General features: G+C 36.7%; 2 protein-coding genes across 4 annotated transcripts in view; one reads left to right on the forward strand and one right to left on the reverse strand.

Annotated features, from left to right (window-relative positions):
* The window catches only part of LOC127455192 (runt-related transcription factor 2-like), a 94,783-nt gene that overhangs the window by 46,755 nt on the left and 28,798 nt on the right, over nt 1-19,230 (reverse strand). The window contains exons 3-5 of the mRNA XM_051722874.1: nt 9,741-9,988; nt 8,031-8,187; nt 1,122-1,226 (exon numbers count right to left, since the gene is read on the reverse strand). Of these exons, the coding sequence (XP_051578834.1) occupies nt 1,122-1,226; nt 8,031-8,187; nt 9,741-9,988 (510 nt within the window). The remainder of the gene's footprint in view (nt 1-1,121; nt 1,227-8,030; nt 8,188-9,740; nt 9,989-19,230) is intronic.
* Nucleotides 9,868-19,230, forward strand: part of LOC127455228 (transcription initiation protein SPT3 homolog) — a 160,565-nt gene continuing 151,202 nt past the window's right edge. For 2 of the 3 annotated variants that reach the window (XM_051722934.1, XM_051722933.1), the window contains exon 1: nt 9,868-10,023. In XM_051722934.1, coding sequence (XP_051578894.1) covers nt 9,997-10,023 — 27 coding nt within the window. In that variant the 5' untranslated portion in view covers nt 9,868-9,996. Of the gene's footprint in view, nt 10,024-11,768; nt 11,883-19,230 lie in introns of those variants that run through there. The other variant, XM_051722935.1, reaches the window with a different exon arrangement.

Here is a 19,230-nt window from a genome sequence, read left to right on the forward strand (position 1 = left end):
TGACGATTGAGTGGAATACTGGAATACTAAATAATGCACAGTGTATATACTGTATACTGCACGCTATTTCTTAAAAAATAGTATGTGAAACAAAATGCATTATTCCACGATAACATTTCAAACAGTAGGAAGCTACATTGTGTTACCATCTCTATTTGGCATGTTTAATTCAGTGAGTGGTGTTCAGTTATCATCTTACAACATACTTCCTATACATACTACATACTGCAAAGATTGTAAGAGTAGTATGTCAGTATGCTATTCCAAACATATCCCATCCTTTTCCAGTCTGACAAATGAACCAGAAGCAATATCACAACTGCGATCTTGACATTTTCACACACAAAATGGATTAAAAATGCAAAATAAAGATTTTTTATTTCTGGATTCTAAGTGGACACCGCTTGTTGAATTAAACATGTAACATAATATGGTTATATGACAACAGTGTAGCCGAGTTTGAAATATTCATCGATGTGTAACCTGCTTGACCCACTCCGAGCGGGATTCAAACCGGCGTCTCCGGCATGGGAGGTTGGCACTATAACGAGGAGGCTAAAGGCTACAGCCTCTAGTGTCAGTCGCTAGTGCACCTCTTGAGGCCAGGGGAGTGAGGTTTACACTCTGCACAGCTACCTACCAGCTGGCTCTTAAATAATACTAGACTAGTAAGATGAATCTGAATCTAGTAAGATACTCGACATGAGTTCCAGCCCTCCAGTCAGAGCTCAGGGTCAAAGGTCAAGGGGCTGACACGGCGGTCGCTCTTAAGAGCATGTTGACGGACAGACACAAGAGGCCAATACAGTAAAGATTTTCACAAGTCTAGCGGCCTTGACAGCACATGTTTGTATTTGGCGCTCACTGAACATGCCTGTTACTGCTCAAAGGGCATCTTTGTGCATTCAAGCGTGCTGAATCCAACAGTACCCTGACACAATCTATGCATCAATTCATGCATCAGGCCACACAACTTGTCCCACTGCTTGGCTAGCGGACGAGGCGTGATGCCAAAATGGCAACACAATGCTGGACAGATTCATTCATCTCTTACTGTGGATTTTGACGCTCTTTGCATGTGCTAATCACATGATGTGTTTGGGGGGGGGGGGGGTACTTACTTCGTGGCTCGCGCGGCCCGTCCACGGTGACCTTTATGGCGCGGTGGTAAGTCGCCACTTGGGGTGGATTCGTGAATACTGTTATTGTCAGTGTGAAGCTCTTTCCTGCAAAACACAAAAAGGTTCAAAGCCGATTAATGCACTGGACAATGTGTCGCATTCATTATGCAGCAGTAATTTGCATTTCTCTGCTTGTGGCGGTGATGACTGTAGGATTTTTAACTGCGAGGAACTCAAGCGATTGAAAAGGCTCAGGCACAACGGACAATAAAAGAATTTGTTTGGAAAATGACCCTTGAATTTGGACATGACAAATCACAAAAGCATAAAAACAGGCCATGCCATGTTCATTGGCAAGTAGAATATACAACGCACGTCTTGTGCTATAGTGATCGCCTACTTTTTAGTGGCCTTGGTGTTCCTGTTTATCTTCTCCATAGGGATTTTTAAAGGAATATTCCGGGTTCAATACAAGTTAAGCTCAATCAACTTTTTGGTTTCACATACCTTCACATACCATAGCTTTAAGCTTTTCTTAAAAAAAAAAAAAAAAGAAGCTGCAAAAATGGAGGTTACAGTGGGGCACTTACAATGGAAGTGAATGAGGCCAATTTTTGGAGGGTTTAAAGGCAGAAATGTGAAACTTATAATTTTATAAAAACATTTACATTAATTTTTCTGTTATTTTGGGATTCCAGGGTTTACAGCCTTAAATTGTCATGGCAAGAAAGTTGTAAAATTGCATTTAACTTTACACAGAAAAGGTCAGTAAGAGATTTTATCACACTAAAATCATGTTAAACTGCATATTGTTTATGTCTTGTGGCTATACTTTTGAAACAGTGAGTATTTTAACGTTTACAGATTGGCCCCATTCACTTCCATTGTAAGTGGCTCACTGTAACCTCCATTGTTACTTTTTTCAAAGAAAAGGAGGAATGAGTCTAAATTAATTTTTGTGGTAATCAACATTATGACACAAATGCTATCGATTAAGCTTAAAGGGATAGTTCACCCAAAAATAAAAAGTCTCTCATCATTCACTCATGCTATCCCAGATGTGCTTACATTTCTTTCTTCTGCTGAATTCTGAAATAGATTGTAAGAAGAATATCTCAGCTCTGTCGGTCCATGCAATGCAACTTAAGGGGCACCAAAATTTTGAAGGACATAAAAACAGCATAAAAGTTATCCAAACAACTCCAGTGGTTAAATCCATGTCTTCTGAAACAATATGATTGGTGTGGGGGAGAAACAGATCAATATTTAAGTCCTTTTTTAATATAAATTATCCTCCCTTCCCAGTAGGGGAAAAAACAAAAGAAGAAGAATGTGAAAGTGAAAGTGGAGATTGATGGTAAAAATGAACTTAAATATTGATCTGTTTCTCACACACACTTATTACATCACTTGTAGACATGGATTTAACCACTGGACTACTTTTATGCTGCTTTTATGTCCTTTTGGAGCCTCAAAATGTTGGTCACCATTCACTTGCATTGTATGGACCTACAGAGTGCAGATATTCTTCAAGAAGTCTTCGTTTGTGTTCAGCAGATGAAAGAAAGTTATACACATCTAGGGTGGCAACTATCCCTTTAACTTGTCTTGAATCCGAAATATTTCTTTTGAAACACAAAAACAAATAAAAAACAAAAATGTGTTCAATAATCTTGAACCTTGAATGACCTTTTTACACTGTTCTATTTTTCAAAACCAAACAGAAATGACAAAAGTGCTTAAAAAAGTATGCAATTTACGTGACTTTAATATCAGATATTCATCAACATGTTTTGCTGAAAGTACAGAAACAGCCATGTAGCAAACATGCTAAAGAGTTAGCACTTTCTGACAGTAGCACACAGGAAATACTGAGATACTTCTAATGAGGCAAACTCAGCGGATTAATGTGCAAAGTATGCTGTGGAGTCAAGCATGACACATTCTTTGAGATGTGATCAGTAAGTTAGACAGGAAGAAGTGGGTGGAAAAGGGCTGACACAACTCAGCAGGCAGCTACACTTGGCTTAGCTTATGTATTATTAGGGAGCATCTCTTTCCTACAATTGGGTTGATTTGGTTAACTTGTGTTTTGGGGAAGATTTTGAGCTTCATGCTACATTAGCTATCTTTTGCTAACACTGACCCTTTTTAAAGCCTGTTTCTGCCTTATTTAGTGGTGTAAATTTAGCAAACATTTTTTTATTATTTTTTTTATTATTATTATTTTTATTTAATTTTATTCAATTGTTCTTTGTGTTATATTACCCTGACATTAATTCAAAAACAAACTAGTCAGCACTGCTGTGATTTTCTAATGCAGCTGATGAGGGAGTGACAGTAAATTGGGCCTCTTTCTCTATTTTCTTCCTAATTGTCGTTGCAATGTAATAGTGGATTTTTTTCTTAAACTGTTGTAGTAAATGGAAATGCAAAAAAATATATTTGCTGTGGTCTCCCGTTTACTAGTTTACTTTTTACACATTTTAGCACCCCAATTCTCATTACTGTAATGCAACAAATATTGTTATTATGATATCCTCATTACCACAATGCGAGAAAACAATATATTATTTAAATGAAGTATTTATACAGCATAGTGCTCCATTGGTACCACCTTTCATTTACGATGATTTTATTTAGAGTTTTATTTTCATTGTACAAACAGCATCTTTTTTACTGTAATCATTACCAATACTTCATTGTTGAAATCAACGGGACTAGTGAAAGTGGAATGTCCAGACGTGTTACAGTAATGAGAATTTGGGGGTAAAATGTGCTTAAGTGTCCTAAAAGTAATTTCACATTGCAAAAAATCTTAATGACCCTTAATGCAAGCTTCATTTTCTTTATGCAAATTATAATTTCATATTTTTTATGTTTTGACATGTTATGTTTTATGACATTATTAGTGATGTTTGCAAAGCATTTTTATTATCATGATTATAATGTAATCCAGCATGATTTAAGAATATTCCTTGAAAACAAGGAAATCTGGTCAGTAATGTTTAACATAAATGTAGCAAATTTGCTTACATGTGATTTCGAGTGACCTACATTTGAAGAATCTTAAATATTTATTCTTCGTTTTATGCCATCATAACTTTTCATTGTTTTATATGTTTCAAATCCTAAAACGTTCTTTTTACCCCCCCAAGTTTCAATCAAAAAAGTCCCAGATTTTCAATGTGGTTTCAGAATTTTTGACTGAAATTTGTTTCTGAAATGAAATGTTAAATACATTATATATTGGCTCAGGAAACAGCATCGCTTATGGTAATTCAAGGAGCGCTATTTTGTCTGATCTGTCATTTGTTTGATTGCGGTTGATCTTATTTTAATCTTTCTCATCGCATGTCGTATCGTTTTCCATATTTAATTCCCTTATGCTATGCTATCTCCGCCCGGACTTCCTCTGCAAGATCTCGTGTTATAGATAGAAGAAACTTAAACCTGAGAAGATGTGGGTCTCCATGCGGGCCAAAGCCCTGTTCACTGTGACAGCTGTGAGGAGATAACACGGATGTGCACAACACACGCCGTTAGCATGTTGGGGGGTGTAAGGATATGCAATGGTGCAGGAATGTGCTGAGAACAGTCATTGGCCGAGAAGCCGCTTTTTGCATGTCTATATCCATTCGGGCACATTACGGATGCATCAGGCGTCCTCACTGCACACATTCAAATGTCAGTGTTTTTACTACCACAGATCTCTAAAGTAATGATGCACCGATATATCGGCCAGACTGATTAATCGTCCAATACCGATATCTGGTTAATAATCATGTCCACTTGACTGATTAATAGAAGTGTTAGTTTCAAATTATACTGACAGCCTTGTCAATGGATACAATACAATTTTTGCCGAATTCACTGAACAGTTGCGGCTCTTTCATGCTGAAATATCTCTATCTTAAGTATTTAAATGAAGTTAGGCTCATTATTGATTGTGTTTATTAACAAAACTCTGTGCATAATAACCATGTGCTATTACCGCCCGAGGAAAGCAGTCGATAAACTGAATTATTTTTCAAAGAGATGTTCATATGCTGTACATATTCTATCGACCATGGCAGCAGTAATTTTTCGAATAATGGTCAAAAGATGGGGAAGAGCATATTTCCAGATGCGCACTGTAGTCAAGCGCACTTTCCGCATGTTATAGAGGTGATTCAGATGCGTTCTCCGATATACAAGATCGCGATTGTGCCACACAAATTGCGTTTAGCACTGGTTTTGTGGCCGTGTTTAAGCCGTTGCCTGATCTGCATAATTACTTTTGTGAATCGGGCACTAAACATTTATTTGCACATGCAGGCAGCGTGTGCAAATAAATGTTGCTTCATAATAAATGTCGCAGTTTATTCTTTTTTTTTCCTCCCCTTTTCTCCCCATTTTGAAATGCCTCGTGGTGGCATAGTGACTCGCCTCAATCCGGGTGGTGGAGGATGAATCTCAGTTTCCTCCGCGTCTGAGACCGTCAATCCACGCATTTTGTCACGTGGCTTGTTGAGCGTGTTACCGCGGAAACGTAGTGCGTGTGGAGGCCCACGCTATTCTCCGCAGCATCCACGCACAACTCTCCACACGCCCCACCGAGAGCGAGAACCACATTATAGCGACCACAAGGAGGTTACCCCATGTGACTCTACCCTCCCTAGCAACCGGGCCAGTTTGGTTGCTTAGGAGACCTGACTGGAGTCACTCAGCACACCCTGGATTCGAACTCGTGACTCCAGTGGTGGTAGTCAGCATCAGTACTTGCTGAGCTACCCGGGCCCCTTGCAATTTATTCTTAGTGAATTCCCTTAAATATTGTGTAAAATTATCTGTGTTAATTAAAAAAAAAAAAAATAAATAAATATAAATTATGCTTTGAATGTATATATTTCATTTGAAAAGAAGTAGCTACAAACAAGAAATTGACTTGCTTTTTGATTATTCATTTAAAAAAAACAACAACAAAAAAAAACACGAGATTATGAAAAATCTGTTACGTTTTCAACACAAGCATGCCTAAGCTAATTATTGATTGTGTTTATTTACAAAACTCTATAATATTTGCCGGCGCAACAAACATTGCGCTATTACCGCCCGAAGAAAGTTTGCAGGTTAAGATTTTTCATGTTTATTGCTCATGGTAATAAAATAAGTGTACAGCTTGAATATCTGATTGAATATTCAGCTGATAAATTAGTCTCATTTGTATATTTATTCCAACACAGCAACAGCTCACTTTAATGATGCGCAACTCCGGTTTTTAAAGGCAGGGTTAAATTTATTATGATTAGGGCTATGATTAACATGTTAATTCAGTGCGATTAATTATAAAACTTTGTTTTCTCAGCAAATATTTATGTACTGTATGCGATTAATTGTGATTAACTCGATTAATTAATTGGCACACCATGTAATTAATTCGATTTAAAATGTTAATCGATTGACAGCCCTTATTATGATATAAATGAATAATTTAAACAGACTATAAATAAGTGTTTATTTAATTTCAGCAATCTTGTGTACATCTTATTTGCTGTCATTTAAAATTGAAGTGTGTAATAGTTTTCAAACAGGTTTCCCGAACACTCCCCCCATCTTCCATTGGTCAACAAACAGATAGTCCCGTCCCAAACTCACACCATTGGTTGAGCCTGTGTTTTTTCAGTATACATATGGCTGGTTGGAAACAGCAATGTTTTATAACAACAATAACACAATTACGCACATCCATACGCAAATCTCTTTTAAATTGAATTATGTATTTATCGGTATTATATTAGCTACCCTGCTCTCTAGATATTATTGCCCTGTAGCTCAAGTAGTAGAGCATGGCGTTAACAACAACAAAGTCGTGGGTTTGATTCCCATGGGAACAAATATACTGATTAAATGGAATGCACTGTAAGTTGCACTGTAAGCGGCAGCCAAATGTGTAATATTAATATGAAAATCAGCCATTGAAAATGGTCAACCACTACTCTAAAGTACCATTTCCCCAAACGCCTGGAGATTGTTCACTCTTACACAGCTAAATGTGTTTTCATCACGTTTGAGTCTGTACAGTGGACGGGCGCCATGCGCGGGAATCCCTGTTGCACACGTATGTGCTTTACTTTAAGTGCCTGCGCAGATTAAGAGGGCAAGTCTAGACTGCACGCTCAAGCCTATGCAGCCTGCACCACCAGACACACTGAGCTCCTCTGATCTCGCTGCGTGTCCCTGTTCTTTTCAAAGGCCTGCATGCTGAATGGCTTCTTCCGACTGGATCACAAGAGCTGGATTTCTTCTTTGACAATAATTGCAACCATATCAAAAGCAGCATTCATCTACACATCACCAGTCTGGGAGCACTTTGAGCCCACGGTCACAACTTAAAGATTTTTGTAGGGTGTGTATAATAACAATATTACATGATAGTGGTCATGAATGCGCTGGGGGAGAATACTGTCCCATTTTGCAACAGTTACGTGTTTTTAAACTTTGGAAACTCAAATGAGTTATTATTTGGAACACACCCTTTTTCTTTATTCTCACCATTGAAGCTCTGACATTGCTGGATGTGTGTGAAAAGGAGTAAACGCTCTGTGATTCTATTCCAGTTTTGAAACGCTTGTCTTTTAGTATATTTTCTATAGGCCTAAGCAAAGACTCTTGAACAACATCCTAATGTGAAATGTGCAGTGCGTGTGTGTGTGTGTGTCAATTTGTTATTTTAAAGCAATGACATATTATCAATCTACTTTGATTTACAGTGAATTGAGATCACACACCACATGCAGAAATTTAATTTCCAACATGTCATTTACTGTAAACGAAATGTCTTATGTGATTTTACCCTGCTTTATGACTCAGCCAGAGCAAACCAACCGGCCTGTGGTAAATAAATAAAATTAAAGTAAAAGCACAAACCTCGTCCACTCCTGCCAACAAATCTCAGGTCGTTGAAACGCGCCACCTGATTTTTCATGACAGCGGAGGCGTTGCGGAGTTCTGCCGAGTAGTTCTCATCATTTCCTGCCATCACTGTGACCATGGTGCCATCAGGAACGTCTCCCAGAGCTACAACCTGAACAGGACAAAAACATACTGCCATTCTGTCTCCCTATAATTTACTTTTCATTTCCCAGCTGTTCGAATTTTTCTGTCCATACTGTCTCAATCCTGATGTAAACAGGCCTATGGTTCTTATACAGCTAATGTTATGAAGCAAAACCACTACTGACATCAGAAAGATACAAGATACATAAGTTACAAACTGAAAATGTCCCACTAAACAAAAGCCAGACAATTTATAAAAAATTACCTTTGCAATTATCTGAGCTATGTAGAAGATTGACCATTAATGGTCACAAAAAACGGAGGAAAAAAAAAAACGTATTTGTTGATAAATAGCTTTATGTGATATATGCATATACAGTATATTGTCTTTTAATGACATGTCAATAATAGCTATTTAAAAAGAATCAAAATAAGTACAATTAATGAATGCAAAAAAGTGATAGTCAAATATTGTTGTTGTTTTTTTTAAACTAATTGACTATATCTTGTCATTTTGTACCTGTTTTGAACTGTAACAATACAAAAATTGCAATAGTTTGTAAGTAAGAAAAAAGAGAACAGGATCCCAGTTAAATATGCTTTTGTTAAGAATAAAAAAAATAATTAAAACAACCACAAAAAACGACTGCATCAATTAAGGTAAATTCAGACTAATGCACTGATGTTATTGTAAGGCTATTCATCTTTTAAACTTCAGTGTGAGCAGGAGGGCTTTCTCATTTTTACAAAGGCAAATAAAATTGGGTTTTAAGTTCAGTGCTACAGTAAGTGCGTCTCAGTTATTGTCTGTCTTGATGATATAGGCCTACTGTATATTTGGTGAAAGTATTAATAGTCGTGTGTTATCCAGGACATCCGATTAAACATGCATGTATCTATGAATAGCGTCAATCTGTCGTATTTCACCTCTCCACCACTGCGGCATTTCTCGTTTTAAACATCAGTTAATCCCCTAAACCTGATAAAACTGCCATCTGAGCATTTACGAACAACAGCTGAAAAAACAACAAAAAAGCTAAAAGATTCGTTTTGTTGATGTGCATATAAATACATTTTATTAATAAGTCATTTAAAACATTATCACAATATAAAATAGCTTTAACACTGAACAAATCATTACTCCAGGAACTTTCAAACAGTTAAAATAGCTTAGGCCTATATAAATGTATATTCAGTATATGTACAGTAGCCTATTATTTACTGATCTATCAAGCGTCAACACTACCGCCGAATAGGTCATTAGTTCATGCACTGTACATTCAAATACTTAAAAGTCCTAAAAATATATATTATTTACACTGTACAGGCTATAAACTTTCATTTACGTTCATATTTTAATGTAGCCTCTGTGCTGATCAAATATCATGCATGCTTTAACAGATCATTAGAAATGTAATTGAAGTTTGATGAAGCTACTTTCACATTGGCTGTTCATATTTGAACATAAATGAGCCGATCTGTTAAGCATTAGCCTTTATAATGTTTGTAAAGAAGAACGTTTTTGCTCACTTAATGTAAAGCTGAGGTATAGAGTAAGTCTTAAAATAAAGCCTTTCTTACCTTGAACGCCACGGGGAGAGTTTTGTTACACCTCCAGTGAGACGGCAGCACCGAGCACAGAAAGTTCGGGCTGTCCGTGCGCACGAGCTCGGCGGGGTGGTCCGCGATGATCTCCACCATGGTTCGGTTGTCGTGCTGGCGGAGTCTCGGCACAGCCGCGTTCGGCTCCTGCTGCGCATCGCTCATCTTCCCCGCCACCGGCTGAAGGCTGCTGGACGGCGGACTGAACCTGCGGCTGGTGCTCGGATCTACCGGAATGCGCATCACAACAATGTCAGCAAAGGTAAAGGCACTTCAAACCAACACTAAAGTCGATTAATTTCAGTCTGTTGTAACAAGAAATGATCTGGGGTTCTGTATAAAGTCCGTTAGGCGCCTTCCCGAAAACTTGGGTCCTCTCAGACTTTACGCACGAGCCTCGATGCGCTCTTCTTACATGTGAAAATAATGGGGGGAAACGCATATAATCCCCTGTTTTCGCTCAAAAGAAGCACGCGCATCATTTACGAGCTGCTTCTTGCGTCTCCAAAGCTGAACGTTTAAAGGTATAAAAACGAGTTTTTGCGCATTACGCGCAGCGCTCGGGGAGTTTAGTTCACTGCCGTTCTTAAAAACGCAAATCAAAAAGAAACTTAAACAAGAATGTGTCTAATCATCTTTGCAAAAGTCCTCAAGACCTTTCTTTTCACCGTGCACTGCCGTTGTGAAGGGTTAAAACGGTGATTCCAAAGGTTGTGGTTAGTTAGATGAAGGCGATGCAAAGCCGCAGTGATTTTGTCTCGATGTGTGGTTTGTTTTAGGAGGCTGGAACTTTGGTGAGCTCAGGTTTTTTGTGGTTTATATATATATATGCAGAAGCAGGAGGATTATTATGCTGATGAGTCGAGCACGTCATGTCTACAAGCACCAGTTCATGATGACATCAAAATAAATGAGCAAATCTTTGATATCAGTTTTTTGGAACTGTCCACTCTTCTTTACGAAAATAATCCACCAAACACTACACAGAGACCCTTTTGCCTTATATACACAGCCTAACTTGTGATTGAACTTTAAATCTGAAGGGAAGAAAACAAAAACAATCAGACACTCAGAGTTAAGTAAGGCCATACTGTAAAAGAAAGACTTTAAAACCTACACTAAAAAAAAAAAAAAAGAACATAATTATATTGTGTAAAGTACAAGTAAAATTCAACACAGTCATAAAAAAAGTGATATGATTACATTGATATGAAATGATCAAATTGATTCGGACTTCTAATGGATAGTGTTCAGTCAACATGATTTTTACTGCTTTCTCAGTTTACTTAATTAAACTGAGTTAATCCAGGGAACTAACAAAGAGTGGAATATTATACTATGCTATAGAATGCACATTTCAATAGGGCAAAGCTAACAATTTATTTATTTATTTATTATTATTATTATTTATTTATTTATTTATTTTTTTACAGTTTTTAAGTCACTATTCTCTTATAGCCTACTAAGAGACATAAAGGTTCCTAAATGCTCAAAAGAGACGTATTATATACAACTTATTCAAACCTGAGAGCAAACAAACACAGAAGCGATGTGTCACTTTCCATTTGTTATAGCCTGAGCAAAGTTAATAGTAGACTATACAACATCAGACAACCGCAACAGAAGCCATGACAACAACAAGTTATACTTTTAATATGTTTTTCCCTCAACATTTAAAAATTGGATTAATATTTTGGGGTCGTAAAAAGTAGATTTTTATTTTTTTAAATATAAAAAAAATAAAAAAATAAAAATAATTAAATCACATATTTAAAAATAAATATAAATGTAAGAAATATTAACATAAAAATATATATTTAAAAAAATAGTTTTAAATGAATTTCACGAAAAGGTGAAAACGCTCTATTGATGGCGCTCTTGAACGCTTGATTTCGTCTTTTGTTGTGCGACGACAATTGATCAAGAACTTCAACCGTTTGCCTTTATCACTGAAGGCTAGTGCGTTATAGAACACTTATAAACTACAATACCCATAATCCCTGACATCGAACTACAGTGACGTCATATTGATCCGACCGGAGCGGTATGTTTACATGAGAGAAATGTGTTCAGCAGCTTGACAGAGCAAATGTGGATTACACTGAATAATTAATAACAGAGGTAAACATGTACATTTTATTCAATGTATGCGGTTACATCACACTTCTAGTCGTTCATCTGTTTAGTCTAAAAGTCCATTTGTATTAAAACAATCCTCGAAATGTTCAGTTTGTTCAGTTCAAGTCACTGTTTAAGATTATATCTTAGAAAGTATAATATAGAGACCGTTTTATAAACATCACAGGATTTTATAGTGTTGAAAAACCTTAAATTTTCACGCACCTAGTAATTAAAGCTTTAGATTTTAGCTGAGTCAGAGTTTGGATGCTTTATAATGAAGTAGTTAATTGCAGTTCAAATACAAATGTAGTTATAGTTAACTGCTCTAAAGTACTTTTGCATGCTCAGTCTTATGTTTTATCAGCACCCTAGACAGTGTCATGTCACATTATAATCTATTTTTATCTTAACAGAGTGACAGACTTATTAAACAACACACACTGTCCAAATCGGGTTGCTTTAATTAGAATGTATATTTCACATTATTATGGCAAATCATAATTGAAAGGGAAAATCTTAGTGCTTACTCCTGAAAACGGGGAGACTGGGCGGCAAGCAGGGTCAGAAATTAAGGGGGGCTCGGGGGAAAAATGGCACCAAAAGTGACAAAAAGTATCCCTGCAATTCAAAAAGTGCGGACAAATAATGCCCCCGAAATGATTGGTTTTTCAGTTCTTTATTTGTAACATCTGAAATAGTTCTTGATGTTCTTTTCTAAGTTATACACATTATATATATATATATATATATATATATGTATGTATATGTATGTATAGTTATACACATCTAAGTTATACACCTTGTTATACACATTAACACATACAGTTAAACAAAAAATGAAATAAAATGATTTAATGTCGATTTAATTTTATGGGATGGAGGTAATACATTCTTAGTCTAAATATTCAAATTGAGAATGTATGTTAATAAATTGATTAAACTTTTTTTTAATGCCAATGATAAGCACATTTAAAAAAAAAAAAAAAAATTCTCCCCAATTTGGAATGCCCAATTCCCAGTGCACTCTAAGTCCTCGTGGTGGTGTAGTGACTCGCCTCAATCCGGGTGGCGGAGGTCTGAGACTGTCAGTCCGTGCATCTTATCACGTGGCTTGTTGAGCGCGTTACCGCGGAGACATAGCGCGTGTGGAGGCTCACGCTATTCCCCGCGGCATCCATGTATAACTCACCGTGCGCCCCACCGAGAGAGAACCACATTATGGCGACCACGAGGAGGTTACCCCATGTGACTCTACCCTCCCTAGCAACCGGGCCAATTTGGTTGCTTAGGAGACCAGACTGGAGTCACTCAGCACACCCTGGATTCAAACTCGTGACTCCGGGTGTGGTAGTCAACGTCTTTACTCACTGAGCTACGCAGGCCCCCCAGTGATAATTTTTTTGTTTTGTTTTTTGCAGCCAAGACTTGAAGGTATGTTCCTATGCAGAAATAAGCCTACCCTGAGAAATATTCCCTGGAGTAAAAGTTTGTAAAATATGTGACCACTAGTCCTGCTCGGCCCCATTTTTTAATTTTAAATTCCAGTTGTTTGCCTGTGGTATTGTGGTATATTCTAGCCTTCGCCAATTCCATTTTTCCTGGAAAAACAGAAAGAAAAAACAAACCCCAGTATCCTTTCACTTAGTTGTCTAACTTTTCCCCGTGTGTATTGTTTGTAAAAGAAAAACCTGGCTGTTTGAAAGACTGTAGAAAGAGTGATGTCACACACGCAACGTGAAGTCTGACTCGGTGGAAACTTTTAATGTGTGAGCCATTTCTCCACCATTTCCTCTCGGAATACATGTCCTAAAGCATTTAATCCACACGTTTTGGTGTGAGAGAAATGGATTTTGCATGATTGCAGGTCTTATGCAAACTGAGGCTGTGTGTGGCAGCTCTCTGCAGATGTGGAGCGAAATAAAACATCAAATGGAATCGTATTTGCCACTTCATTACGGCCCCTAAAAAAAGACGTGCTATTAATTTACATTTCCTGCTTCATCGTCTCCAAGAGCCAAATATCTTTCTGATCCCCCCCAACCTCCCCTGTTATGATGATAAACTGTAAATTTATGGGACAGCTGAGTTAGGATAATTGTAATTAATGAAAAATATAGTTAAATATATATTGAAACAGTATGTTGCGGAAAGTTAAAAAATAAATATTTTGGAGGTCTTTAATGCTGATATTTCGGGCGTTTTGTTCCCACTGTAGTAAAAGTGTCCTTCCTAAAGTCATTTTATGTCACTAAGATTTATCTTTATTTTTGATTTTACTGCTGCTGTAGGCCTACTGCTCTTGGCATCAGAACTTTGCATCCCGTGCCCAAGACTAAATGAGTAAATCAACTAGGCGTCTGTAGAAAAAAAAAAAAAAAGGAAGCAAAGCTACATAAAAGTCCTGACTATTTAATTACATAGAGGAAAATGCAATAAATAGAATAGCTCCCCTTTTCTGTTCGTTCAAAGCCCTTTGCATGTTGAAGTAATCTCGATTCATTTGCCACATCTGAATTCATTTTGCCCAGTATGGCGACCATCTGCCTTCACAAGTCAAAGCAAAAGCTTTATCTTTCATCCAACAGAGGGGGCGAAAACAGAAGGACATTTTACGCCGGGACGTATTTATTGAAGAAAACGCTTTTTGCTTTGTTGACACTTTTTTGTTTCATGTTGCTTGGAGAAGAATTAGGATTTATATTAGCTGCTCTGATTTGAAAGGTTCACCCTAAAAATAAGGAAAATTCTGTCATTTACTCACCTTCAAAATCCATGCTGGTGTTTTTTGTGTGGAATACAAAAGGAGAACTTTTGAAGAATGTTTATGCTGCTCTCAGTGACCTCAGCTTTCATGCTCCAAAAACACCATAAATATAGTCCATATGATTTGTGCACCATGTTCCAAGTCTTCTGAATTCATACAATTTGTGTGTGAGGACCGAAATGATAGTCGTTATTCACTTAAAGTCTCAGCCCTCAGTCACTTTCACCTCAGTAAATAGCGGCTTAAATGTCATTCTGTTCTTCACATGAAGCTATCGTCTGGCTTCAGAAGACTCAACATATAGTGTACGGTAAGTCGGACTACTTTTAAGGTGCTTTTAAGGTGTTAATCTGAAGCTTGACAGCTAAGGTCTGCTACCCCGACCCGATCCCGACAGGCCGGGTTCGGGCCTTTATTATAGTATAGTATAACTTCGGGTTCGGGTTTGTAAATAATGAAAATGTATTATTATAACTATTATAAATGTTTTGATAATTTAATAAAAAATCTCCATAATAATGATAATAATAATTTTAAATAATTTATTTTTACATTTATATATACTGTATATATATTTTTACAAATAAATTATTATTTAAATGATGATGATGATTATTATTATTATTATTATTATTACACTATTAATCATGCTTTGATAATTTAATAAAAAAACCTTAATAATAATAATAGTTTTAAATAATTTATGTATATACAGTACTGTGCAAAAGTCTTAGACACATAAGATGTTTCCCAAAAGCATTTGTCTTAAGATGGTTATTTATATCTTCAGCTTTAGTGTGTCAATAGGAAATATACATTTTAGACTCTCAAACATTACTTTTGCAAATAGAAAAGATTAGAATAGAAGAACAGGGAGCCCTGCAACAGATGGCATGGCCCCACAGAGCCCCCCACTGAACATCATGTCAGTCTGAGATTACATAAAGAGACAGAAGCAATTGAGACAGCCTAAATAGATAGAAGAACTGTGGCGAATTCTCCAAGAAGCTTGGAACATCCTATCTGTCAACAACCAAGAAAAACTGTGTCCAGGTGTACCTAGGAGAATTGGGGCTGTTTTAAAGGCAAAGGTGGTCACACTGAATATTGATTTAGATTTTTTATGTTTACTGGACTTTGTATGATGTTAACTGAAAATGAAAACTATTTATGGCACTATTTTTGAAGACATCCTCACTATGCAACATTTTTCACACGTGCCTAAAACTTTTGCACAGTACTGTGTGTATATATAATATATAAATATGTAAAAATAAATTATTATTATTATTATTATCACTATTATAAGTATTTTTTATAATTTAATAAAAAAATCTCCATAATAATTGTAAATAATTTATTTACATTTACATAACATTTATTCATTTGACAGATGCTTTTACCCAAAGCGACTTACAAAAGAGAAAGAATACACCATAAGTGATTCATCTTAAGGAGACAGTAGTACAAAAAGTGCTGCATTACAAAGTTTCATATATATATATAAAATTATGAGCGTAAAAGCATTTTTTAAACATGTATACAGTATAAATAATTAAAAATAAAGTATTATTTTGATTATTATTAGTGTTATTATTATTATAAATAGCTTTATTATTTTATTTAGATATTTGTAATAGCAATAATAATAATAAAACCAATAATTATAATAATTTATTTTAAAATATCTATATATATTTATAAATTATTTATTATTATTATTATTATAAATATTTTTTATTATATCTATGATCAGTCTATGAAAAGTTTTTAATGTATTTATATATATATATACACACACACACACAGTTGTGCTCAAAAGTTTGCATACCCTTGGAGAATTGGTAATATATGTACCATTTTTAAAGAAAACATGAGTGAGCAGGCAAAACACATTTCTTTTATTTCTTATGGGATTCATATTCAACTGTAGGTTATAACAGAATGGCACAATCATAAAACAAAACATGGCAATGATGACAAAAATGAAATGACCCCTGTTCAAAAGTCTTCATACCCTTAGTTCTTAATACTGTGTATTGTCCCCTTTAGCATCAATGACAGCGTGCAGTCTTTTGTAATAGTTGTCTATGAGGCCCCGAATTCTTGCAGGTGGTATAGCTGCCCATTCGTCTTGGGAAAATGCCTCCAGGTCATGCAAAGTCTTTGGTCGTCTTGCATGAACTGCACGTTTGAGATCTCCCCAGAGTGGCTTGTTGATATTAAGGTCAGGAGACTGTGATGGCAACTCCAGAACCTTCACCTTTTTCTGCTGAAACACTGGAGGGTCAACTTGGCCTTGTGCTTAGGGTCATTGTCGTGCTGGAAAGTCCAAGAGCATCCCATGTACAGCTTTCATGCAGAAGAATGCAAATTGTCTGCCAGTATTTTCTGATAACATGCTGCATTCATCTTGCCATCAATTTTCACAAGATTCCCCATGCCTTTAGAGCTCACACACCCCAAAACATCAGTGAGCCACCACCATGCTTCACAGTGGGGATGGTATTCTTTTCACTATAGGCCTTGTTGACCCCTCTCCAAACATAGCGCTTATGGTTGTGACCATAAAGCTCTATTTTGGTCTTGTCACTCCAAATTACAGTGTGCCAGAAGCTGTGAGGTGTGTCAAGGTGTTGTCGGGCATGTTGTAACCAGGCTTTTTTGTGGCATTGGTGCAGTAAAGGCTTCTTTCTGGCAACTCGACCATGCAGCTCATTTTTGTTCAAGTATCTTCGTATTGGGCTCCTTGAAACAACCACACCGTCTTTTTCCAGAACAGCCTGTATTTCTCCTGAGGTTACCTGTGGGTTTTTCTTTGTATCCCGAACAATTCTTCTGGCAGTTGTGGCTGAAATCTTTCTTGGTCTACCTGACCTTGGCTTGGTATCAAGAGATCCCCGAATTTTCCACTGCTTAATAAGAGATTGAACAGTACTGACTGGCATTTTCAAGGCTTTGGATATCTTTTTATATCCTTTTCCATCTTTATAAAGTTCCATTACCTTGTTACGCAGGTCTTTTGACAGTTCTTTTCTGCTCCCCATGGCTCAGTATCTAGTCTGCTCAGTGCATCCACGTGAGAGCTAACAAACTCATTGACTATTTATACACAGACACTAATTGCAATTTAAAAAGCCACAGGTGTGGAAAATTAACCTTTAATTGCCATTTAAACCTGTGTGTGTCACCTTGTGTGTCTGTAACAAGGCCAAACATTCAAGGGTATGTAAACTTTTGATCAGGGCCTTTTGGGTGATTTCTGTTATCATTATGATTTAAAAAGGAGCCAAACAACTATGTGATAATAAATGGCTTCATATGATCACTATCCTTAAATAAAAGACAGTTTTTTTGCATGATCAGTCATATTTTCAAAATCAATGCCAAAATTTCACAATTTCTGCCAGGGTATGCAAACTTTTGAGCACAACTATATATATAGTTAATATAATACAGGATACGCTTTTTAATAAATTATATAATTTTTTTTTTTATTTGAATGTAGCTTGTTTTGTGCATGCGCTCTCACACTGATATGCATGAACAGACAAGTTAGGAACTGTTCGCACTGAACATGTTTATATGTTCATCAGTGATGTTTTTTATGTAAACATGCACTGGATGGACGTCTTTGACTGTTGCGCTGTGTCTTGCTTTTTTTTTTTGCGTGTCTTGCAACAGGACTGCAGCATTTTTAGCAACCATTTGAAGTTAAAAAGAAGCTCAGGTTGCAAAGAGGTCTTCATGTGACTGTTATGACATAAATAGGGGTCGGGTTCATCGTAAAATTTGACGGTACTGGTCGGGTCGGGTCACATGGTCTTGGGTACCGGCTTCAACTTAATGCCTCTGCAGACCTCTGACCTCTGTCATTGTATATGTCATTCTGAATAGCATCTTCTTTTGTATGCCATAGAATAAAGTCATACAGCTTTGGAACGAGTGAGTAAATAATGATTTTTGTTTGAACTATTCCTGTAATAATCTATGGTCAGTAGTGTGAACTATACCAGAGAGTTAATAGGGATTAGCTCAAAAAAGGCCATCCACCTGTGAGATTTGATAGTCTGATGCTTTGGTTTGCAGTAGGAAGGCTGTGGTTTCTGAGTCACTCATGCCAGCAAATGTGCTAAGGTTCAAATAGGCGTTCAAATATACCTGCTGGACCGTGTCGACTCACCTGGGCTGTGCTTCCCAATGGAAATCACTGCACACCCGACAATGGCTGCATTTGAATTTGACGAGCTCCATTTCCAGGGGTATATCAGCATCCTGTTAATTTGTTTTCTTTGTATTGGAGGAGCTGTAACTGCAAACTATGCGGATAGCTGTGAGATGAATGTTAACTGCTCTCGTAATTTGTCCTGTATACACGGTTACACTCATAATTGACAAGTAATATGTTGTTTGTCATTCTGACATTTTAGATGGTTTAATGGCAGACAACTTTTATAAATCGGTATATTATGTATCATATAGTGTAAATGGTTTATTAGCAGCAGCTCTCTCCTGATTATATTTAAATATTAAAGGGATAGTTCACCCAAAAATGAAAGATCTCGTTCCAAACGTGTATGGCAT

The sequence above is a fragment of the Myxocyprinus asiaticus genome, chromosome 17, assembly GCF_019703515.2.
Source record: "Myxocyprinus asiaticus isolate MX2 ecotype Aquarium Trade chromosome 17, UBuf_Myxa_2, whole genome shotgun sequence".
NCBI classification, from domain to species: Eukaryota; Metazoa; Chordata; class Actinopteri; order Cypriniformes; family Catostomidae; genus Myxocyprinus; species Myxocyprinus asiaticus.